The 26,945-nt window shown below is 35.4% G+C and overlaps 3 protein-coding genes across 3 annotated transcripts in view; 2 read left to right on the plus strand and 1 right to left on the minus strand.

Annotated features, from left to right (window-relative positions):
- LOC116170367 overlaps positions 1 to 26,945 on the plus strand; it is a 631,383-nt gene that overhangs the window by 290,020 nt on the left and 314,418 nt on the right. The gene's annotated exons all lie outside the window — the stretch shown is intronic.
- Positions 9,310 to 9,990, plus strand: LOC116161106. Its single transcript, XM_031474319.1, has one exon. The coding sequence runs from the start codon at positions 9,310 to 9,312 to the stop codon at positions 9,988 to 9,990; it is 681 nt and encodes a 226-aa protein (XP_031330179.1).
- Positions 16,357 to 18,198, minus strand: LOC116161112. Its single transcript, XM_031474333.1, has 2 exons — positions 18,110 to 18,198; positions 16,357 to 16,983 (listed from the first exon to the last, which is right to left on the minus strand). The coding sequence occupies exons 1-2, from the start codon at positions 18,140 to 18,142 to the stop codon at positions 16,357 to 16,359; spliced, it is 660 nt and encodes a 219-aa protein (XP_031330193.1). The 5' UTR covers positions 18,143 to 18,198.

The raw sequence follows: 26,945 nt of genomic DNA on the forward strand, positions 1-26,945 counted from the left end.
ATAACACTAGAACATTATTATGATGCGGTACATGCAGTGTTGTTTAATAAACCGGAGATAAATCCACCTGCCACATGCTCAGTTTCCGGAGTGAAAATTAACACGGAATGCGTTGCTAATACCTCTTCATCAACATCCACCACTTCGGAAACTCCCAAGAAGAGAAAGAGGTCTTCTGATGACGATAGGCATAAGGAAAAACTTGATCGGCAGGATCAATTTTTACAACTTTTTAAAAGATTGGTGGATCACATAACAAAAGAAAGTTCAAAATAAGATTAAGACGTAATGTATTTTTTTGTATGTAGAATGTACATTTATTATTGTTTGTTATAATAAAATTTGATAGTACCTACTCTAAACTTATGGGGAAAAAATTAATTACAATGTACAAGCAAATCAAAGGCCCGTGTCATATTATGCGCTATGATTTCCCTTTTATTCTTCCCTGCTTGTGTTACACTTTCTGCCGCATAATTAATGGTCATTTCTCTTTCTTCATTCTGTTCAGATTGTATATTTATGTCTAATATATCTGAAACAAATGGAAGTCCAAAATACGGCTAGAATTGTTTATTGTCTTATACCTTTGTTCAGCATGCATATATTATGTAAAATACATGCAGATACCACCATTATAGGGATGCGATCAATGCGTGTATTTTCAACAAGCTTCAAACGGCGGAAACGTCCTTTCAATAGAGCAAAGGCTTGCTCTATAGGCACTCTTGTTTTAGCATGTGCTGTATTGTAATGCTTTTGTACTTCTGTTAGCTGGCCGTAATCTTTGAATGGAACCAATAATTTAGATGTCAAAGGATATGCACTGTCTCCAAGTATGTGTCCATTATGAAGGAATTCGTATGCATTTTCATTTACAGAAAACTCTGAACGTTTGAAGACCATAGCATCGTGCACAGACCCAGCTTCACCTGCATAGACGTCCGTAAAAAGGTATTTGTCATCACAAATCGCTTGCAAGATGACGCTATGGAATCCTTTACGATTTACATAGGAAGTATGGTTGTGTAATGGTGCTTTGATGGGCACATGACTTCCATCAATACAACCTATAACATCTTAAACATAAAGTTAACACAGGAAATGGAAGCTTTAAATACAGAACATACTTGGAAAGTTAGCTTTCTTATAAAACATTCTACTGATTCTTTCTTGACTTTGCACATTCGGCCATGCCAATACTTTTGCAGTTTTATTATATTCTATCAGCTTTTCACACACGCAGTGTAAACATTTCCAGGCTGAAGACTTTGATACTCCGAAGCGTTCTGCGACACTACTTCAATAACAGACAACAATGTATAATCATGTAATCAAAAGGTCAGAATACAAACCGAAAACATTCCAAATTTGCCAAGTACCATATAGCTATCATAAGTTGCTTTTCAATCTTAACAGAGATAGCACCCCTACGTACATTTTCAGTCCACATGCCCCCTATGTTTGATAACAGTGTTTCAAAAGTAACTCTACTTAAACGAAAATCAGCTTTAAATTGTGAATCTTGCATAAAGTATACCGTTTCTTCTATGTAATTGTTAACCTTTTGTATTGAAGAGGATATAGTATTTTCTTTATCATCTTCAAAAAATAAGTCTTGTATAAAATAGCACGCCACCCCTAGTGCAATATCCTCTAATTTGTCCATTACAATATTTATTTTAACTCTTTAAAAATTTAAACAAACAATGCCCCTAACCTTAAAATTTCGATAAATCTAGCAGATCGCTCAAAAACCTCTGACCATTTAGATTCAATCAAACCAGTCAGATTTTTTTTTAAAAAACGCAAAAGATACGATCCAGATCTAATTTAAAAACGCACTTAACTAATTCGATAAATCTGACGCTAATCGCGAACGAACCCAATAATATCGTAAAACTTTCAAATTTTGTCATGCAACGGACGACATGCCGATATTGGCCGAGCGTCGCATACGTCACTACGCGGGTTGCCGATCGGGAGTTATATTAGTGCACGACACTGATAGGAGTTCGATTCGACTTATTATGGCAATCTGCCATAAACCGAGTTCTGACTGGTTCGTAAAGGGGCAGTTAGATAGTCTGCCAAAGGTTGAAGTGTTAATGGTCGCCGCCTTTTTCTCGAAAAGTGAGTTTTTCCATGCCACTCGTTTGAGTGGAGTCAAAGCCCAGAAGCAAATCTGTTATGGTTCATAGGAAGTATAACATCAAGTTTTGTGTGTATAGTGCAAGGTATAGTGTAGGTACCTAATACAGTATGCACCTTACGGATTTCAACGAGAAAATTAGGGTGTTGGATATGTGGAAGTGAAAATAGAGAAAAATGTGTGCGCTCAGCGCTGTAAGGGCACAGGTATGCCCAGAACAGAGTTCGAAGTAAATCATATTCTGAATTACAATTACAATATTACATATCGATGGATTTTCGTCGATAACTGACTGAAAGTAAATCGACATTATGTACTTTAATTAATTAGAATCGTCTTCACAACAATACAAATGGAATGTCAAACTCGCGGTATCACGTCGAACTTTTTTCGTATATTTCCTGTTGGGACGTTTATATACAATTTATTAGGTTCGCGATGACTTCTGCTATCACACTCAGGTACAAATGCAATAATTATTCGACGCTTTTTTCTGTCAAAACGACGTTTTCTTTCTCTGAATCGATTGTAAGCAATGCTACGGCTGAGCACCAACGCGCGTAGTGACGTCACAGCAACGTGGCGGTCATTCGAAACTTTTCAAACGGCGTTCATTTTAAAATCGTGTTTGCTAATGACAACGATTTCTCTTGACAAAAAAATGAGTACCACTAATTTTTTTAATGTGCTTGGAGTTCATTTTCAAGGTTTTTGAAAAAACGCGGAAAACCCAATAACGGTCATTTAAAAAAAAATTATAAATTACATTCAGAGCTGCCCATTGGGTCATTTGTGTGTTTATATAAAACCACCAATCCTCAAGCTATGATTTAAAGGCTAGTATTCTATTTTACTGCTCTAAATAAGTTGACAATGATTTTTTAAATCTGTAAAACGTCTAACAGTGTCAACTACCGGCTCACTTACCTTACTATTCCGCACCTTCACCAGCGGCATACAATAATAACGTAATAGTAGAACGTATTTCTCAAAATCCAACAAATCATGGATAATACAAATACGAGTAATATTCAAAGATTTTTTCAGACATTTAACTAAAAAATTATAAGTATTAATAAATATTTACCTTAAAGTTATTGTGAGTTTTTCTCTAGGTCCAATACATTCCCGAAAGTTAAAATATTTTTGAATCCTGAGTTTAATTCTATTTAGGATATAATTAAACGTGGACGAAGACATTCTAAAATATTCTCCCCCGTTGTTATATAAACTATTTACTCAATATTTTCTTTTTTTCATTATGAAATATTTTAAAGAACTGTTATCAGGCAAAATCAAAGTAGTTACGTCCATTTTGCAACAATAAAATATAAAAAACAATTAAGACCGTAAACGCACGCATCAAAAGTAACCACTCGCGGACGTCCGGTAATATTCCGTGCGAGCTCGTACGAGTAAAAAAACGCACGGACCCGCATCCAATGTAACCACGGCCATATTCATTAAATAATCCATTAGCAGTATTTCGTTTATGCATTTACTTCTCTAATCGGTTGTCGTGGTTTTGTACAGAAGTTTGCGGAATTAGGTATTGTGCTGAGGTAAAATGGAAAATTTTTTACGTAGCAGAGGTATTCCAGAGGAAAAAATATCTAGAATGTTAGAAGAAAAGGTAGGATTATCGGTTGATAGTAATCATTTATTATTTTAATGAAAAATTGTATATAGATTACTCCGGATGTGGTATTATTAATTAACGATACCCAATTAGCAGAATTCATACCAAAATATGGTGACCGTATTGCATTAATGCAGTATTGCAAAGCACAATTGGATTCGACCCGTTTAATGACTGATAAAAAAGAAAGTCTGAGTTTAAGACAAAAGCTGAAGGGAGGCGGTAATAGCAGTCCAAAGAGGTTTAAAGGTCATCCCCAAGACGTTAAGCAAATTGAGGTAGGATGGTTATGCCATATGAATCTGGATAGCAAATATAAGTAGGTACGGGAGAATGGAGGTGGCGATACAAGAAAAATGAAGGTGCCTCAGGAAGCAAACAAGGACTTTATCTTAACGAAGGCTCTAGATTTGTTTTTCCCGAACGGGCATTCTTCAAAAGGCATTTAAGTAAATTTGATATAAATTCATTTGATTTCCAAAATCACGAAGTTGATAAAGATCCAACGGTAACTGAATTATTGGAAAAGACTGGTTTGTCTAAACTAAGATTTTATCTTGCAACTAGAGAAACTGTAGTAGAAACCGTTGAAGATGTTGAGATTTTAGAGGTAGGCCATAGAATAAAAACATTAACCAATCAACACATCTAGACACAGCACAATGTTGATTTCTTAATATATATACTATTATTATTTACAGCCTGATCATCCCACCATAAATGAGTCTTGAGGATACCAATAAGGGTACGCTTGGCACTATAGTCGAGTATACATTACAGCAGTTTCAAGATGAAAACCATAGTAACGTAAGAAAATAACTAAACGTTTTATTGAACAAATCTTTATATTATGGCAGTATAACGGCTCCCAAGTAGCATTTGTTCCAAGATTTAGCTGTGGCAGAGAATAATTAGCTGCAGTAATACTGCGGCAGATTCAATAAACCACTATAACGCTGAGGTAGCTAAATAACTGTTATTTTAGCTGTAATGTTACTGGAACAGTAAGTATATGTAACAGTGCTGCATACTTCATTCTACCTTACTTCAGAATAGCAATATTCCTTACCCTTCTCTCACACCACATAGGTTGGTAGGAGTTTGTTGGTCGAATTGCTGGCGTGGCGTCTGGCGTCTACAGCACAACACATCTGCTACATAACCTATACGTAAAATATACAAATAAATAACATTATCTATGCGTATTTTTTTGTGTTCAAAATGGATGTTTTTAGATTAAAATATAGTAATAAGCATTATAATTTGATGATGTCCGGCAACAGGATGTTTGCGATTTAATAATTTTCTTTGCTCGTTGAGGTTTTCGTCTTCGATGTCGCTATATTGTGACATTTGTTTTTCAATTTGAAGAGCATTTACCAAGTTGTTAATGTTTTTTTTTTAGTTGAATGAACCGGAACTGTAATCGCAATTTCATCTAAAACAGGAATAACTTCGGAAAGATTTGAATATGTGCGAGAAGATGATGGGCCATCGGTCGATAATGTAGAACTCGGAGCCACAGATGCTTTAGTTTTTTTTTATATTTTATTAGCAATGAGGTATTGAATTCTGTTTCAGGGAAAATGTTGGAGTTCACTGGAAAGATGCCGGTTGATTCAAATCCTTTTTTAATGTTGTTTGGTGTTGGTGCTCAAAAAGGGTAAATAGGGGAAAGTTTTGGTGGAGTTTTCAAATTTCGTTTCTGTAGGTATGTTTTTTAGGGTGCTGAACACGAATTTAAGTTTTGCCACCTCAAATTTTAACCGGAAACTCCTTTTTTTAGTCAAAAAATAAAAAAAATGACGTTTTTCTCGAATTTTCTAAAATATCTCTAAAACTATTAACTTTTCGTAGATATTGTTTATGTATGAAAAGAGCATAAAATTTTCTAAATTTTTCATTATTAAGGTTTAGCTGTCAGATTGATTCTCAATCGCCGATTCTGCGTGGGCGCGTTGTCAGCGCTCTCAATAGTCAAAATTGAATAAAGCTCGTTAAAATTCAACACAGTTTTGTCCTATTGACCGGTAAAAATCACTTACTAGTCTTGATACTACTAAATACGAGCACCTATACGAGAGGTACTTACTATTCTCTCTTTGCCGTCAATAATTATTAGAGAGCGCGAGATTACTGCCTAGTCAACAAACTTGCTCGTTGCTATTAAAACTCACCAAAAGTAATTGTTGTAATATGTAGGTACCTAGTAAATTTGTAATGATTTTGTTATACTCCTGAAGGCTTAGACGGGGGTACAAAATGTCTAAGCGTATGAACAGGTCAAGAAAACTGGCTTCAGCTGATATACTATTTAATGAGACAATGGTGCCAACGAATTCAAAAGATACCCTGAAAAAAAATCCTGATCTTACTGATAATACAGTGTTGCCAGTTCTGGTGAATTTTCACCAGATCTGGTGAATTACAGTCTTTGGTAGTGATTTGGTGAATATTGTTGTAATTTGGTGAAATTTGCTTGCAATTTGCTGAAACTGAAGTCGCAAAGATTAAAAAAGGCGACAATACCCTAATGTTTGCTATGTTAATTAAAACAGTAGCATTAATTTACTGTTTGCCTCATAGCAGTGCCACAGTTGAAAGAGTATTCTCGCAGATCAATTTAAATAAAACAAAAATTAGAAATCGTTTGCAAGCGAGTACTTTAACTGGCATTATGCATTCGAAAACTCTAATTAACGGTAGTCAAAAAAATTGTTACGATTATACCATTAATAAAAATCTTGTTAAAAAACATAACAACACAATGTATGAGTAAATAGGTTATAATTAATAAATAATCACCGAATTACTGTTATCTGTTACTATTTTTCTATAAATAAAATATTTAAGTTTTGTGAATACCATCCTTTTAAGTTAGAATTAATAATTACTGTTGTGTTTGTGTTACTCTTTTTTTATAAATAAAAATTTAAAAGTTTTGTGTACTGTAGAATACCATCCTTAATTCCTTTTACTGGTAATATACTTTTGGTGATTTTGCAGTAAAAACTGGTGATTTTTGTACATGGCTTTAGGTGAAAAATGTTTTTCCCACCTGGCAACACTGAGATGTCTATCGATCCACAACAAGTCAAGATGTTGCCGTGCAGTTCGCAACATCATTGTTAACAAGCAGAACGTCAAAGCACCGCACATAAGAAGATTTCGTTGTAACAAAATCGACAAATTCGTAGAAAAGAGCAATTCTCGCCATTGCAATATCGCCGTCGTTGTTAATGGACTTCGAAACATCACGTAAGTTCCTTTGTTTACATTATCCCTTCGTAACTTTACCATATTCTAGTAGCCGTCGTGCCTACGTCAACCATGTTCAATAGAAATTCATTTACTTTGTATTTTTGATAATAAACACGTTTATATTATGTGTCTATATTCTTTCATTCCCAGCATAAACAAGGCCTTGGAAGTAATTCATAATTACAGTCCACTTACAATCAAATTCTTTGTTATCGAAGCCCCCGTGTACGGTACATTATTTATTTATTTATTGTCCCTCTTGTTCTAGGCCCTCAACAGGTTTAGGGCGTAAACCTGTTGAGGGCCTCACTCTGTAATTGGGCGAATTACAGAGTGACCCGCATAATGCTTTTTTATTATAATTAACGTTAACTACATTTATGATAAACGCTATCTGTGCCATTGTCTCAACAAGTGGCTACACTTCCTGTAACAATAAAACTTTCAAATTGGCTAATTTCCTTTTTAAACCAAAAAAAAAACAAACATATTCATATTTGCAGATGTATAAAGGATATAAAAAATATTTAAAAATTTTCCATTCTACATAGCTTTTCCGGAAACTTTTTATGCGATTCGATTCACGTTCACACAACTTTACTTTAGTCCAAGACTTACGCAACTAATACTACAACATTGAAAGCATACCGCTTAATTCCAATCCACGTACTGTACTTTTCTTTCCTTTCCTTAAAATTTTTGATTTTTCAGATTAACGACGATTATCAGCATTTTTTAAATGTTTATGTTGGTGAGGGACGGGACCTACCATTCTCCAACGTAGATGAATTGGATATGAGCACGTTCAATCTTCCTTACAGAAATAAAATTTTTAACTTTGCATAGAATTGTGAGTATGTTTTCATTAAATGTCTGCTTTAAAGCTAAATTCATTGTTATAAACAAAAATTATATAAAATGTGTAAATTACAATTTATTCAAAATCAAACATACTGTCTACTTTTTAACTTTCAAACGTGAAAATTGTCTTTACTGTTTCTCGAGCCGAACGAAGAATTGAGCATACAACTGCTTGAAAAATTTAATGACTTCTTTCATCGCAACAAATTTCAAACATAAAATTGCGACAATTCCCGGTGTGGGGACAAATTTAGACCCCACAATTATTAAAAAAATGCTAAAATACATTCTCCAGCAAACGAATTATAGGGTCCTTATTTGCAAGGACTCCATAAAAAAAGGTAAATATACGTTTCATTTTGATCACACCTTTTAATTCGATACAAATTTACAGCGGCAACAAAATTTTACCCCCAAATGGTAAGTTCCAAGCAATCAAATGAAAATTCTAACTTATCGTTTACTGGAAAAAAACAAGCCTTATTCCAGACAAAGGAATTAATTTTAAGTTTTCTGTTTCTGTACTTTTTTTTTGTATTTCATCTTTCTTCTTCTTCATTAATCTAATTTTGTTTCTATATTTTTTAATTTCATTTAGTTTTGTAATTCTTCATTGTTCTTTAATTAAGTTAATCATTTAATTTTGTTTCTGTATTTTTTTCATTTCATTTAGTTTTGTAATTCTTCATAGTTCTTTAATTAAATTTTCTATACATGCATTTTTTTCTTTTCCAGTGAATCTAAAGACTTACTGGACTCCAATAATTTCAGCTTACACTTTTATTTACTGTGCCACTCGTGGCAAGATTGCAAAAAAAGACCACTGGGAAAAATCAAATAACTTCAACAATTACATCAGGAATTTAGAACAAAGCAATTTTTATCTCTACGGTCCAATATGATTTGGCCCATGCACTTATAAGCTATAATAATACCTACTAAATAATCTACGAATATTACGAAGCGTAAGTTTATATGTACAGTAATTGTTTGTTCTATGTATTTTTTTTTAATTATCGTGACGAGAAAATAGATCTAGTACAAATGCGTAAGATAAATTGATAGACTCCTCTAATAACAAAATACAAAACGCAATTTTCTTATTTATACAGCAACTTCAACGAAATTTGAATAGTATTGCGCATGTGCAAAACGAAACTTTTTATCTATGAGACAATTTAAACGAAATGTTAACTGTAGGTCTCCCTAAATAAATCAATTAAAACACATGCTCAAAAAATCGTACCGGACACGCGCAAAATGCAAGATTCTTATATATGGAGCAATTGAATCCAAATTTCTATGGTAATTGTCTCTAATTCGAGTGCAATCCTTCAAACAGTGCAGTCGCATTTCCGTATGTCCTATTCTATTGTTAGTGCAAGTGAATATCACTATGGAAGCTAAATTAGATCTAGTATTATCCAAACTTGACCTACTCGAAAATAAAAGTGATACAGCAATCCGCAACATCGCAATCTTATCAGCAACAATTGAGAATTTAAAAACCGAAAACTCCAATCTGCGTACACAAATGCAACAAATGGAGAAGAAAATCGACTATCTCGAAAACCAGTCTAGACGTAACAACGTTATCTTTTATAATGTTAAAGAAGACGCCAAAGAAGACACGGAAGCCAAAGTTCGCCAAATTATCGACTCACAATATAAAATATCACTGGGTGATAAAGATATCGAGCGGGCTCACAGATTAGCCACGAATGTAAGAACTTCACGTCCCATTATTATCAAATTCAATAACTTTAAGGTGAAGGATTTCATTGTAAGGAATGCTTTCAAGCTAAAAAACACTCCTGTATCTGTGTCTGAAGATTTCTCAAAACATATTCTACAAAAACGATCACTTTTGAAGCCTTACCTAATGCAGGCCAAAAGTGAAGGAAAACGCGCTCATTTAAAATTTGATATGCTGTACATTAACGGTCGCAAATACACTGTGGATGATCTTCCCGCAAATCAAGTTTTACAAGCTACTGATTTCTCTCCTGAAGTAACGCACAACGACATCATTACCAGAAGCAAATCAGGAACCAAGCCGTTGACATCTTCGCAATAGGAGAAGGGGAGCGGTTACAAACCCTTATCGATAATACATCATAACATACAAGCAATAAAACCCAAAATTCAGGAACTATCACTTTTTTTAGAAAATTGTAAATCTCTAGGAATAAATGTAATTGTCATATGTATTTCTGAACATTGGTTAAAAAATCACGAGGTAAGTAATATAGCAATCGATAACTATTTTTGTGCTGCCAGTTTTTGTAGAACTGAATATAAAAATGGAGGAGTTATCATATTCTCGAGAATTGATTATAACTTTAAGAAGTTTATTCTAGATGTACCGATTTTAGAAAAAAGTTTTGAATATGTTGCTGTCAGACTTGGTAAGCTTATCGTGGTATGTATGTATCGTTCCCCAGAGGGGAGTATTGATCAGTTTTTTGAACTTTTAGCCTTACTTTTAGGTAGACTAACTAGTTTAAAGTTATGGGTTGTTATCTGCGGCGATTATAACATTAACCTGCTTGAAAATTCGTACGCAAAATTAGAATTTATCAATTTATTAACCTCATTAAATTTTCGGCCAACTATACACTGTCCAACTAGAGTTACTTCTGTTTCTTCCACCCTAATCGATATCATTACAAATATTCCTTCGAAAACATTTGATTCCCAGAATATTTTTACTGGTCTTTCGGATCACCATTGCCAGATTTTGAGTTCGGAAAGCATCATTGAGAGTACCCCTTCTTTAATTGTTTCAAAATCCAGATATATCAACAATGATGTTAACGCTAAACTTGACATATTTTATTCCAATTACAAGTCATGCTCAGATGCTGCTTTTCCTCTGAAATCCTATAATAATAAAACTGTTAAGAAGTTGAAGTGGATCACTAAAGGAATCAAGACATCCTGTCGAAATAAGAGATGGGGCTGGTAGAGATGAGACATTACAGTACCAGTCAACATTTTCATAATTATGTCCAACGATATGTTACACTACTTAAGAACACCATAGCAGTTGCACGCGTATCGTACTTTACGAATTTAATTGCAAATTCTCAAAATAAACCGAAAGCCGCATGGGAAATTATAAAGCAAAACACTAAACTGTTTGAAAATATTAAGCTCCAACTGGATAGAAATAACACCACTTCTTGTCCAAACGAAATAGCTTCGCTATTTAATAAACATTTCTCTGATACGGCTTTTCATATATCAAGTAATCTGTCGAACGACCAACCATGCTTTTCTGAATTAACTCATTCTCATAACTCGTTCTTTCTAAGCCCTGTTACCCATCAGGAAACAGCGGATATTATACAGTCATTGTCAAACAAATTTTCTACTGCTGTTGATGATGTTAGTTTACTGCTCATTAAAGAATCGGTAGAAGTTTTTAAATTCCCCCTAGAAAACATTATAAACCCCTCCTTCTCAAATGGAATTTTCCCTGACCTGCTTAAACTGGCAGTCATAAAACCACTTTTTAAGAAAGGCTGTAAAACAGATATTAACAACTACCGGCCAATATCACTACTATCAGTAATATCAAAAATAATTGAAACTGCTATGAAAACTCGCTTATCTCAATGTATTCAAAAAAATAGGTTACTCAAAAAAAAACAATTTGGTTTTCAAAAAAATAAAAATACCTCAGCTGCAGTATGGAATTTCATGCAGGATATCTTCGATTCGATGTCTCTGAGACAGTTCACTATAGGGATTTTCTGCGACCTTTCAAAAGCCTTCGATTGTGTTTCGCATGAGCTGTTACTACAAAAACTTGAAAAGCTTGGGGTCAGAGGAGTGGCGAAACTGTGGTTTACTTCCTACCTTGAAAATAGACAACAATTGTGTGAAATTAAATATTTAACAAATACTGGCATCATAGATACCTTCCAATTCGGATACAGAACGGTTAAATGTGGTGTTCCGCAAGGAAGCGTACTTTGTCCACTTCTATTCCTAATGTATATCAACGACTTAGTTGCTTCATTCCCCACTGTTAAATTTACCTTATTTGCAGATGACACTTCCCTGATCATTCACAACACTTGCTATAACACACTCTTATTACACGCTAACCATATCATTGGACAAATTAACAGTTGAATGAATCATCATAAGCTGTTCTTAAATATCAACAAGTCATGCTACATCTTTTTTTATTCATCGAATGTACAAATCAACTGTCCCGATATAACTCTAGATAACAATCACATTAAACCGTTCTCATGCACCAAATTTCTTGGCATTACAATTGACGATACCTTCTCTTGGGCACCGCATATAGAAGACCTTTGCTTCAAACTAGCTAAGTCGATTTTTCTTATTAAAAGCGTAAAGGATATATTCCGTTTAAATTGCAAAAGCGAGCGATTCTCAATATGAACCGTTTAGATTCTTGCAGAGGAAAGTTTTGTTTCATGCAACTTTTTACATTAACAAATCTCTACATTTTTAGAATATCTCTACAAATTTATAATAATAAACAAAACTATATTAAGCCGTCAGATGTACATGAGCACAAAACTAGAACAAACACTCAACTTCGTTTACCTAAGGTACATAGTACTCAATTACAAAATTTTCCAATATACCAGGGCCTTAAAATATTCAATAAGTTGCCGTCACATATTACAAATTTACAGTCTATGAATAAATTCAAAAGCAAACTTAAATCGTGGCTAAAACAAAATGAGTTTTATTCACTGGATGAGTTTTTTTCAAGTACAACCGGTTAATATAATTCCTTATTTTTTATTTTTGTTTAATTATTTCCATTTAGTTCATTTAATTATTCTCATATATATACAGGGTGTTCCTAATAGTACCCTGCCACCGTTTGGGAGCGGTAGCGTGGTGCCGTAGGGGAGTATTTTGAATATAGGTACACTTGGGGTCGGAAATCTAAAATAAGGGTGCCAGATCCAAATTTACCTTCTGGAATTTCGCGCCTGTAGGTAGGCAACCCAACCGGCCGGCGGTGCACACGGAGCGATCTCAGGCGGCGATGTGTGGCTGACACTTGATCAGAATTTTGTTTAACCCCCACGAACTCCCGTCTGCAACGACGCGTATCAAGTGAATAAACACTATGGCAATAGTATAATAATAGTTGGCTAGATGTAGGAAGTGCATTGAGAACAACGGTGGCCACGTTGAACACTTTAAACGTTATTGCTTTTGACTGTCGTTTTCCCTCCTTCCCTCCCATGTCGCTTCCTCGCGCTAACTCGCTCTGCACGCTCCGCGCGAAACGTCGGTCGGTTGGGTTGCCTACATACAGGCGTGAAATTCCAGAAGATAAATTTGGTTCTGGCGCCCTTATTTTAGATTTCCGACCCCAAGTGTCCTATATCAAATCATACTCCCCTCAGGCCCCCCTATACGCTCCTATGGCTCCCAAACGGGGCAGGTACTATAGGAATCACCCTGTATATATATATATATATATATATATATATATATATATATATAACGTACTCGAGTTTTTTTTCCTCTACGCCTTATATGGCTTGGCTGTTTTGCATATTAATTTTTGTTTATGTTTGTAAATATACTACTTGTAAAACAGTAGAGGAATAAATATTATTATTATTATTAATAAAAACAAACAAAATGCATACGAAAAAGGTACTGCGCATAACTTCAGTTCCTTATTTATATAATTAAATAAATGACAAAGAATTGGTACACAATTAAGATAGAATCATGTCACCTATAGCATGTAACGAAACAAAATAGCACACAGTATCCAAAACCGAATAAGTATATATTACACCGAAAAAATGACACAAACGTAAAAAATACCCCATTTTCGGCGAAATTCGTGTGAAATCAACTAACGCTAGCGAAGTCTTAAAATGTGAAGCAACCAACCTATACGCCGAGTTTGACTAAAAAAAAGACTATCGATGTATTGGTGCTTTTTTGAGCCGAATCAAAATTATTTTGCATTGTTCTTCGCATTTTAGAAAATAATTCCAACGTTACTTAAAAAACAACCCAAACTACCATCTCACAACAGTCGAACAAAAAAAATTGACAAACGGGAAACAATAAAAAACGGCGTTTGCTAGCAAAACGCTGTAATCGGTCGGAGTGAGCGACGCGAGCTCCTTACCGATCTAATTAGGCAATATAAATAAACAACTTGTTCTTGTTATCCTTTGCCTTCCTATAGCGTTTTATTAAGCTGTTCCACTTATTTTGGACTGTAATACTCATACTTATGGCTAATTAAATATTTGCCACAAGCTCAAAAACATGTTTCGGGCTTGAGGGGAAAGAGGTAAGAAACTAAAGTGAGGTTTGTGGCTTGTCGCCTAAGGTGAATGGAACGCATTGCTATTTGCTATAAGCCCAGTCACCGATAGCTGCTATTCTATGTGAATGAAAAGCGATTATGTCAGTCATTGTCCTTTCACTTTCAGTCGTCAAGCTTAACTGTTGTTGCACCTGTACCTTGGCAGATCAATTTTTCGTTGTTGGCAAGATATATTTCTCGTCCATCACTTTTGTCACTAAATTTATTATTAATAGCTCCCGGTTTCCAGTCTTATGACCAGAACTACCGCTGTTAATGTACCAAACTGAAGAAGATAGAGGACTACTTACGGCACACAAAGCGCGATGGTTTAGCTTGAAAACAGGTTTCACATTTCTGATTTCGTATGAAGCATTTGTAGATTTAGGGTAAATGTGTATACTATAAGAGTACGCACCTACAGAATCTTGTGATGCTGCCATTTTTTAAATCATTTATATAATTAGATGTACAATAGAAAACATACTGTTACAGAAATACAAACAGAAATCTTTATTAGCGATACCTATTGTAAAATACAATCGATGTAAGTTTCCAAACGCCATTGTGGTAAGTTCGTGTAGTCAAATATTAGTATTGTAAAGGTAAGGATATCATCTTTTCATAGGTCTAGTCTAAGATGTCTGTTATTATGATTTGGGGTTGTATATTATAGATCAAAAACATAAATTGCTTAAAAATGTTACTTTCTCAAAGATATTATTATTAACAACAAACGTTGCAATTGAGTGTAAGAGTACGCATTTCAAAATGCATAAGAGTACGCGCGTACTCTTATGCACATCAAACATATGCTGTAATCATACTGTGTTCCAGAATGTGGTAATTAGCATTTTGACTCGGTTTTTGCAGTTGAAGAAATGAGTCGGTATAAACGGAAGAGTGATACGAAGTTGGTATTTACCGAAGAAAATTTACGCGAAATTAGGGCCAAAATTGAGGCTGGATATAGCAAATGAAATGGGAAATACGAGAATTAGATGAACGGTTTTATGGAATTATCAAAAAAGATTTTCAAATAGCTGCCTACCAATTTGCTTTTCTTAAATGAATTTGTAAAATTTAAGTTATGGACGTTATGTATATCTTCATAATGGTTTTATAATACTTAGCCAGTAGTCTTCTTTCTATCATCTACATTATGGTAAGTAAAACGTTTTGTCTGTACGTTGCGTACTCTTGAGCACTGGTGCGCGTACTCTTATACAAATACGTGCATAAGAGCATTTGTTGAGTTCTAAAAAAAGTTAATTATTTCATATTTTAGTGAAAGCGCAACCCACAAATAGCTGAAAATAGGTTGCTTAGTAAATATTCTCGATTGTTGCTCAAAATAACGATGCTTGTATTGAAAACAAAATAATTATTGCACATTATTTACTAAGTGCGTACTCTTACCTAGTATCGACAGTGCGAGGCTGCTCGCAGCGAATGCCTCACGCCATCTGCCTCAGGGTGAGGCATACGCTCTTCAGCTAGTTTGTAACCACAAATGCTCAGTGCGAGCACGCGAACCACCCACATTCGTAGTGAAGGCAGTCTATACAAGTCGTTACAATGTCTTTGTTGTTAAGAAATGTGCAAGTTACTGCCGCTGCTTTTATTGTGATGGCGACGATTATTATTAGAAAAAAACAACGGAAAAGGCGACGTAAGCCCCGTTGGTGGGTCAAAAAAGTTTATCGAAATCGGTTGGAATATGGGAACAGACTCCTAGAAGACGTGAGGTTCGAAGAAGACGTGACAAATTTCTTGCGAATGTCCAAGCAAGATTTTGAACATTTAGTTACATTGGTAGAGCCTGCCGTGAAAAAACGTGCCACGTACATGCGAAGTGCTATTACCGTCAAGGAAAGATTAGCTCTTATTCTGAGATTCCTAGCAACTGGAGATTCATTTACAAGTTTGCAATACCTCTTTCGCATATCCAAACAACGAATATCTGTGATTGTTCCAGAAGTATGTGATGCACTTATTGAAGCCCTAAGGGACTACATAAAGGTAAGAAAACAATTTACTTCAAAAAATCAATATATTGTAATGTTAAACAATGTAGCTTGCATATAACAACATGTCATGTTATTACATTTCTTCAGGATTTAAAATTTCAGGATTTATGTTAGTCAAGTAGGTTACTAAGGTGTCTTCTTGTTGTGGAGGCCTTGAATCAAGGTCCTGAACAAGTATACATTGGGAATTTGAAGGAGTAGGAGTTGGAGGGTAACTATCTCGAGACGAAGTCGGTGTAGTGAAATTTGAATTGTAGTACCCAGAAGTGTTACGGACGTTGTGATTGGGGGTAAATTCTCCGATATCTGCTCTGAACAACACATCTAATATTGCCCTCTTCACATGAGGAAGAGTGTTGCTGTCATATTTCCTGAGTTCACTTGCAACATGCATTCCAAACGTTTCATAGTGGTCAGTAGGAGTAGCCGATGTCTTTTTCAAAATGGAGTATGCATCAATTAGCATTTGATTTTGTGCAGTATCAGCAGCATCATTGCGACGTTGTCTTTTCCTACCTTGGTACATGTTAGAAGTAGGCACCGTCGCTGTACTCGTAGACACCGCCGTAGCAGTTGTAGACGCCATCGTTGTATTAGTAGACTCCGGTGGTTCATCTTCGACCGTTGTGGGTTCATCGACAATAGATTCATCATTGTTTGATTCTTCTCGAGTTTCCTCAGGATCCCTTTGCGTATTAGCCTGTCAACAAAATAAACATTACAAATACAATGTTTGATAGGGTGCTCTTTCATAAGAGATTTATAATGGAGGCCTAAAATTCCAAGACTTGCCAAATGAAATTTTGAATCCTGTAAAATTGTTTTTTATAAATACTACTCACTAGTCGGCGTTCCTTAGCTTTTAAATTAATGATGTGTCTTTTATTTTAGCTACCCTCTTCTAATGAGGAATGGTTAGCTGTGGCAAAGGAATTCGAAGAGAAGTGGAACTTCCCTCATGTAATAGGTGCAATGGACGGGAAACATGTCCAGCTTCAAGCACCATGGAACAGTGGCACTGAGTATTATAATTACAAAGGTTTTTTTAGTATTGTGCTCTTTGCATTAGTTGACGCCAACTACAATTTTTTGTATGTTAATGTTGGCTGCCCTGTTAGATTTTCAGATGGAGGCATTTTCAAAAATACGACATTGTACAACAAATTAGAAAACAAGGAACTGAACATACCAAACCCAAAAGCATTACAAATTCCTTACAGTATTAAGGTACCTTATATTATATTAGGTGATCAAGCATTTGAGTTAAATGGATATACTATGACACCATTTAAAGGTACTCCACAAGTTGGTTCTATTGAAAGAATTTTTAACTACCGCCTATCCCGAGCACGTAGGGTCGTAGAGAATGCTTTTGGAGTAGCTAGTTCTGTATTTCGGGTATTGAGAACACCAATACTACTACAACCTGAGAAGGCTAAGAAAGTAGTTTTAGCAGTTGTATATTTACACAATTTTTTGCGAAAACGATCTACTGTAAATCATATCTACACACCGGCTGGATTCTTAGACAGAGAGGAAAATGGACAATTTATTCCAGGTACATGGAGAAACAACGATGAATTCCGTGGCATGATCCCAATTGGACAGACACCTCGAAGAGCAAATATGACATCAAAAAACATCCGAATCCATCTGGCTGAGCACTTTGCCACTAATGGCTCAATTCCATGGCAAAATGACTACTGATGTTTCCCGGGTACATGTAGAAACGACAATGAATTGGGTGGTTGTTGAATGAAAATGGTTTGTTTTTACATCGTTATTTTTAAAGCTTCCACAAAAAAATGTTTTGTAAATGTACTTACATTATCCATTGTATCGAGTTGGTCATTTGGCATGTCCTTATCACAAAGAAAGCCAAACCATGTGTATGCAAACCATTTTGACTGGTAAACATCTCCTTGACCAGTAACATTAAAACTCAATTCAATTTCTTGCCAACTTAAGTTATATAGTATAATTCCAACTTACAGGGCGTTTCAGAACTCTCGCTACAAACTTTAGGGTATTGTTCCTTAGTCAATAGTATGAGTACTGTAAATCACGTCAAAAATCCAACTAAGTGTACTGTACACAAATGAAAAAATGTTTTAATGATATTACGTAGTAAAATAATGATTAAAAACATACCTGATCCTGTAACTTGACTTTTCTTTTCCCTGGACTTTTCACGTCGGTAAGAGCCCAACAAAGACGTCATCTTCTTTTTCAGTTCTTTCACCGAAATATTCATTGATACCGATATTTCGCGCCACAAGTCTTCTCTCTTGTTTTTATTATAATATTCAGGGTGCTTCGAGTCCCACAATACACGTTTACTTTCATAACACTTCACTAATTCTCTAATCACGTCATGATTATCCATGATGGCAGTTTCGTTGTGCAGGTATTTGGTGGTTTGCAGTGCAGAATTGTCTATTGTACGGTGCGAGGCTGACAGCGGTATCCACTTGACGCACAGCTCGGAGCGAGGCACCTTTGAGCACTGCTCTTTTACCGACAAGCCCACGGCTCGCCACGAATTGTGCGACGCGAACGCCTCATAGTGAGCAACCCCGGTATCCACAGTCCGAGGCAAAGCCGAGCATTCGCCACGAGGCATTCGCTGCGAGCAGCCTCGCACTGTCGATACTAGGCTTTTTTATACACATTTACGCTAGCTGTTGTGGAAGTCTGCTTGACAGCTAGTTTCTTGCAGTCCGATTTCCAGTGATTGTGCCTTTTACAATAGGAGCACCAAGGTTTCCTGTTGGAAAGCAATGCTCGATCCATTTTAGCTGGTTACTGGATGAGCTTCCATTTTATCATCTTGGAGCAATTTCTGCTTGATAAGGTCACTGCTCCTGAATTTTCCAAGAGCCATAACCATTGCGGGTCGTACTCCTCGGGTAACCCAGAAAGCATAACCACATCTAAAAATTCATCATCTAGGGGTTTTCCCATCTAATAGTTGTTGAGATAGACTTAGAGTGTCATTTACATAATCCTCCATTGACTTAAAGAGGGTTAATTTTATATTACACAGTCTCCTCAAGATTTTTAATCTCGAATTTAGACCTTCATCAGAGTAAGCCTTTTTTAAAGAATTTCACGCATCCTTCGCTGTTTTAGCAGAAGTTATTAATGGAAAAACTGATCTGTCAACGCTTAGACTAATTTTAGCTAAGGCTTTTTCGTCTCTTCTAGCTTTAAGTTATACATATGTCGAATCATTGGCAAAGTAGCCTTCGATAGCATGCCATAAGTTGTCGAGTTTGAGGATACTTTTCATTTGAAATTTCCAGTCCTGATAATTTTCTCTGCCTTTAAGCCTTTCGTAAGGTAGAATTGGCAAATGTGTCTATTCTTCACTCAAGTTTATATACTTTGTTTCACGGGTGCTGAAAATGATGTCATAAATGTGATTCTCTCTTCATTACATTTGAAACGATAGAAACAAAAAATTACGTCATCAACATAAGTCGTCATCGATATGAGAAAATATTTATACCTTCCCCATATATTCTTTAATATTATTAAAATTTAACATATATCGTCGGCTTAATTGTAAATACTCGTAACTCCTAAATAGTAAATTTTTCAGGGGAAGCAAAAAACTGCTTATTTTTTTTAATTTTCCTTTAAAATCATTTGTGCTTACTAAAACCTTTTAGAGTAAACGATTAGATTCCAATTTTGATTTATAGGTAAAAATTAGCTTAAGAAGCATTAATAGAGGAGTTACGTGTTTTGGTGTGAAAAAAATAGGCACAATTGTGGAGTTACGTGGTATGATTAATTAATGTTTTGGGAATAATAATTGAGAATAATGATATTGTCAAACTAAATTCTTTATTCTTAAACGCAAACAGAACTACATAATATCAAAGAAAACGAAGAATTTAATTTAATTTAATCGTCGTAAGGCAAGTTGTCATAAAATAGGTGGTAATCTGCGGTCAAACTTTGCTTTAAAAATTGTAAATGTTGATATTTTGTTTTTTTAATTTTAAGTCTCTCCTTATATAAATGGGGCAAATCGACTATTGGTTTAGCCAATAGATTCTTGTTTTTTCTGATCGGCAGTGGAGTCCATTCATCGGGAAAGCGTAATTTGTAACAAATAACACCATCTGGTTGGTACTGCAGTGCTCGGATGTCTGTCACAACTGGGTCTCCTGGGCTTCTTCCAGGTCGAATGGAATTGTAGAACTGAATACTGCTGAAATTTTTGAAAAACTTATGATCTAAGTAGTAAACTGTATAGGGTTTTGGATTTTGACGTGCGGTTTTGCAAACATCTACATAATCAGCAGGTACGTTGATATTTTTGTTTCTTAGGTGACGTTCAATGGTGGAATGGATGGAGTCGGCTTCCATCTGTGTATGGCCTTTCTCTAAAATTTTTTGCTCAATTGTAATGTTATACAGGATGGCAACATTTGAAAGTGCATTAGCTAGGATCGCGTTCCTGTTTTGGTACGTGCAGCCGTCACTGTACAAAATGATTTTATTGTTGTCGTTATCTACTGGAAGTGATTTTAAGAGAAAGTCTACGATTATAGAAGAAAAGTCGTGTGAAGTGAGTGCGCCCTCTGTCTCATTCCACAAATAACAGGTGCCCTCTTTCGATTTTAAGTTGTACACTGTAAAATTATGCACCATTAATTTTGTCTTAAAGTACAAGCTAGACACATTGGATTTAGGTGCAAGAAGAACGGATTGTAGATCCATCGTAAATACATACTTCTCATTATTTTTATCCGCTTCCTTTTCGGCACGTGCCTCTTCTTTCTTGGCTGTGTGAATGGCATAATCCTCTTCAGTTAAATTACCAGTCTTGTAAGCTACACAGGTATCACATTCATCTTTTTTTGGACGAAACAGGCTAAGATTCTTTCGGTCAAAAGTGTGGAAAAAGGTGGCTAAAGATAAGGGTCTTTCATTTTTCGGTTTGCACCATTCACTTACATAAAACTGATACAACTGATTTTTGGATTTCCACAGAGGTTCTAGATAAAGTTTTTGTGAACTTGCTCTGCAGTAATGTGATTCCATTTTAGGTAATTTGGAAAAAAAGTTGTCCAAGGACTCAATTCGAGTTGCAAACGGTTTCTGTCTAAGTGTGTAACGATTGGACGTTTCTGGTTGCTCATTATGTGTCGGTGGTTTTGAATTGTCATTATCTGATTCGGTGTCTTTAGATATTAAGGTTGATGCACTCCTTTTCTTCCAATTTAGGACCGTCCACTCACCTACACTCAGTGTGTTTGTGAACATTTTTTTACAAACTTTTAATCTATCTTCGCGTCTTCTTAAGTAATATTCAATTGTGTATTTTCTTCTTGACTTGTTTTCTACTTTTCTGCCCCTTGCTCTCGATGTTAATTTCATAGTAACCAATAGTTTAGTATATATTTCTTTTTCTTTCCATGACATTGACCAAAACTCTTTAAAAATTTGTTGTCGATCTTCTTCTGTAAACATTCCACACCTTAACGCCCCTTGATCTGTCAAAATACATTTGCATCTATCTTTAAGCACTCTTTCATCCTTTTTAACATTGTATCTCCATTTGCCATCTATTTTCTTTCTGCCACAATATTTCAAACCTTTCTCTCTATCTTGTTTCACTTTTCTTGAATTCCAAGTAGATTCATTAACTTCGTGTCTTTTACGTCTCTTTCTTTTACTTTCTATCATCTCAGTTTCCGGTATGTCATCTTCTACGGCATCTTGTTCACTTTCAGTGTCACTGTACGCCACCAGATTTTTCTCACGTAGTATATCCCCTTCAACAATTCTTGATTGTACTTGTTCATTAATAGGTGCGTCGCTTTCATCATCCTGCAAGACACTAATGTCAATTTCTGAAGAATTTTGATCCATTTCTTCGTCACTATCAGGGAAAAATTCTGCATCATTTTCAGCATCATCAAAGGAAGCTGGTGGGGGTTCGCTATTTTGGTTACGGACATCGCAGGTGTTGTTGCTTAAGGCTATTGGAATTGTCTGTTGGTTGTTGGTAGTACCTATTATAAAATCGTGCTGGTTGTTGTCTATTAGTAATTCACTATTGAAATCTTCTATAATAATTGGGGTGTTCATAATATCAATCGCCGTCTCTGACTCAAAAAGTAAACCATCATCATAGGACAATTTCTGAAAACCGCCGGTAGAAGTTGACGCCATTGAACTTGCCTTACTCATTAAAATGGCCCGAGGGTCATTTTCTCCGGCTAAAGCCAAACTGACGCACTTTTTTCCACGCGACGTCCTGTAAACACACGGAAGCAATGAATTGATTAGTTATACTGTCTTTCCAAGAAACCTTATCTTAGAATTATTTCTTCTATGACAATAAGTCTGTAATGCTCGTAAGTAGAATTTATCGTAACTCTGTTAAATTAATAAATAATTTATAATACCTTAAAAGAGTAAAACTCCTAAATCCAAATTAAGACTTTAACGGGATTTTTTACAGAGTTATCACTCCCAGAACTGATAAATTTTAACAAAAGCAATAAGGCTACAACTTACCTCTTAGCTACTTCCAAAAACTATTAATTTAGTGCAGCAAAAGTAGTTAGTATCAATAAATGAGCGCAACACCACACCGCATGTTTACACTACAATAACCTTACTAATGAGTAAGGTGGAGATACGTGTTTTACAATGTCAGTTTTAAAACGTATGGATTTACGTGTTTTACGCTGATGGTGATTTCTCTAATGTCGAATTTTTATGGACTTGCCAGCTTTTCTTAACAATAGCATTCATTTTTGTCCGTCAGATGGTGCTAAAATGCAATTTTCACAAAAATTGGAGTTACGAGCTTTTACAATTAAGCTGACGATATTACATGTTTCGACATAACCATGTCATCCTCAGGTAACTGAAATCGTAGAGTAAAAACAAGCAATAAAACAAAATACTTACAAGAACTAGTTATCACAAAGAGGTTAAACTTAACAAATTTCAAAAGTTATAATGGTCATAAGATCCGGTGTACGAGGCAGAAGCCTTCGTCGGAATGGTAACGTGAAACGGTGTCATTAAAAACAGACGTTAAAGTAAAAACCAGACTACACAAGAAGACTTACAAAAGTAATGAAAAAAGATCCGGTGTACGAGGCTGAAGGCATCGTCGGAATTCAAAAAGGTTAAAAGGAGTAACGGGATAACCAAACATCTCCATCTGACTAAAAATCCAAAAGCCGAAGGCCAACATGACGAAAACAAAGGACAAGTGATAACAAACCATCTGAAAGGAAAGTGTAAAAAACATGATAAAGACCCATAGAAAACTGTCTCCAAACTTACCACAAGCCACAAGGACAAAACAAACTGGAAACCAGATTAAACTCTGAAGAAGAAGTTGTAAGTGAAAATGCTGAAAAATTAAGGTTAGGAATCAAGATCTTAATAATAGAGTACTTACGGGATAGGTAATTAATCAAAACAAAAAACAACAGAAAATCACACCCATTGTAATTAATAAAAAGACTTATGAAATTCAAAGGGAATCGCACCGCTTAGAGCCATGCTTCCCGGATAAAGACGAAATGCGTGTGAGAAGACAGCGCACTGTCAATTAGAATTTAAAGGGGGAAGAAGACTGAGACGCAATATCGAGATTTTGTTGTTTTCGAGATCAGCTAAAAATAGCTCGGCAAGTAATGGAGAGAGGTTGCTGCCCATAGGAAGGCCAGTAAGTTGTTGATAACAGACGTCCATTAAGGATTAACGAATTGTTTAAATCAAAGTGAATAACAAGATGATCATTTTTAATTATATCTTTTCTTATCTCAAGCTTGTCTCACGGGTTTTTCCATCAGCAGAAGGTATAGATTTGATGAACTTGAATGAGATATCCACTCACTTTTTCGATGAAGAAAAGGGAATTTTTTCTTATGATCAAGGACCAGTCTTTATATAATATGATTCTATGATTTTTATCCCAGTTGCAATAGGTTTACACAACAAAATTGAAGCATCAGTTGAACAGATCATGGATCCATCTAGATGTAATGTTCTTGATGAGTTAGAAGAACTAATTATAAAAGTAAAGGATGCACTTGTTTCTAAATTGCCAGACATTGTTCCAGTTACTACTAAAGTTGGCCTAGAACACTTTATTCTCCATGGTGGGAAAATCATATAATCATATTTATAATTACTTGCCGAGCTATTTTTAGCCGATCTCGAAAACAACAAAATCTTCAACAATAATACGATCAAAAATCATTTTTTGTTCTACAAACGCTACGTAGACGACATCTTTGCCATTTTCAAAGGGAGTGATCAAGAAATAGAAAAGTGTTTTGATTTCTTGAACAGTCTCCACCCCCAGATTAAATTCACGGTTGAAAAAGAAAATAATAAGGTCCTCAACTTTTTAGACTTTCCAGTCCGTCACTTAATGTAATGATGATTCTACAACAGTTAAATGCAAAATCACTAAATCTGTTTTTCGCTCAAATCTAGTGAACTGTGGAGTTTTTCAACAATCAAAAGCATATCTTAAATAAGTTCTTAAAACGACAACTCTTTCCTCATTTAACCGAATCTGTATGTCTTATGGTTTCCGAGATCCCAATGCTTAAAATGAAAAAAACACACCATATATATATATATATATATATATATATAAATTTTTCGTTTAGGATTATTTAATAGGAGCGGTAACGGTAACTATATGTTGGGACAAAACCAAGGATGTTTAGTTCAATACGGTGTTACATCTCCTTTCGCCTTTACAACCGCTGCTATTCTGGCAGGCATAGTTGCTACTAACGTTTTACAAAACTCAGGTGTAAATTCAGTCCACATATCTCCCAGTTTTGACTTTAAATCTGGAACTGTTCTTTGAGCATTGTTTCGTAACTGCTGCTTCATCTTATGCCAAAGGGTTTCAATAATATTTAGGTCTGGGCTACTAGAAGGCCATGACAAAACTGTGATCCCATTCTCAGAGAGCCATTTTTGAGTTGATTTGGCTGTATGACAAGAGGCTCCGTCTTGCTGGAAAACAAAATCTTCCTCGCCATACAGCTTCTCGATACTCGGAAGAAGCCTATTCTTTAAAATGTTTTGGTATTTCTCTGCGTTTACAGTACCGTCGATAACCTCAAAGTATCCCAAACCTTTCGCCGACATACATCTCCATATCATAAATCCTTTTGGGAATTTCACGGTACGTTTAACCCTGCTGTCCTGTTCAGATTCACTGCACGAACGTACTGTTCGGGTCAATATGACCCGTCAAAGGTTTGGGGTGGTGGTTATTTAAATAAATTCATCTAATATGTATTAAACTCTATTAACAAAAATACATGTTTCATGTAAAAAAAAAGTCTTTCATACGGCATTCTCAATCAAAATATGCAAACGTACTGAATTCAGTTTAAATTTCGAGATTCGCTATCGACGTTGTTCAACAGCTTTCGTCTAGCAAGGGCTAGTTCTTACTTGCCGAGATCTATTTCTTTTCACACAAATCCTATAGACAAATACCTATGTTTACGTTATTTAGAATAATGTCAATTAAAAATAAGTGTATTATGCAATTCTTGCTATTATATTCACTCGGGTCATATTGACCCAAACAATACATAGGTAACAATTCACTTTTTAAAAAATAATAGCGGAAGTAAAATTTTTATATCGCTCGAAAATAAAACCTTGTACACTAACGAACAAAGTCATGCAATACCATAGCGTTACACCGCGCGGTATTCTTTAAAATAAGAAATGAATTTGTTTTTGGGTCAAATAGACCCGAACAGGACAGCAGGTTAATGCAATCTGGGTGAAAAGCTTCATTTTTGGATTTGATTACCCGTTTTCGAAAATCACCCAAACATACATCGAATTTTGATTCATCGCTGAATATAATTTTTGACCAGTCGTCTACAGTCCATGATAGCTTAGATTTCGTCCATTGATATCTGTTTTTCTTCTGTTTTGTGGTAAGAAGTGGTTTTTCCTTAGCCGTTGTGTGATAAAACAATATTCTCAAATGAAAAGTTTGTTGAATTATTATGACAACCTTATAAAATTTTAGTCCAGATTTGTGTATCCATTGTCTGCAACATTCTCGCGCGAGTTTTAATCCTGACTCTTCGTTCCACGTGCCGTAATGTCTCGTAACGTAGTTCTTCGTCCTTTTTTGCACAATTTTATAAGAGATTGTTGATTTCTTGCTGACACTAGCTTAGGGTGACCTGGACTTTTACCCTTAACACAAATATCTCCGTTTTCTCTATTGTAACGGTCCTAGTGGTTACAGGCTACCCTTAGCCTCTTGGTAACCCAAGGACCTCAAAAATCTCCCTTTCCTAAACCTCCTCCTGTTCACCCATACAAAACTGTATGGTTGGTTGCCTATGGTTCAGGATCACCGGGAGTTATGCTGAGTAGCTCTACAGCCGGAGATAACAGGTCTAACTACTATGGCCGTCGCGTTTGTTTACTTTTAGTTGTTGATTGCATTACGGTGTCGAATAAATATACTGTACGAAAGGGAAGGTGTCAAGGGTTTTGTGTTTCGAGTACGATTGTAAATTGTTTCTAAAGGTAAGCGAACCATGTGCTATCTGATTAACTTGTCGAATCGTGACAATATGGTACCCTCTCGTTTGTAAGGTCTATGGCCATCTA

This window comes from Photinus pyralis, unplaced genomic scaffold (genome assembly GCF_008802855.1).
Source record: "Photinus pyralis isolate 1611_PpyrPB1 unplaced genomic scaffold, Ppyr1.3 Ppyr1.4_LG1, whole genome shotgun sequence".
Lineage (NCBI taxonomy): Eukaryota > Metazoa > Arthropoda > Insecta > Coleoptera > Lampyridae > Photinus > Photinus pyralis.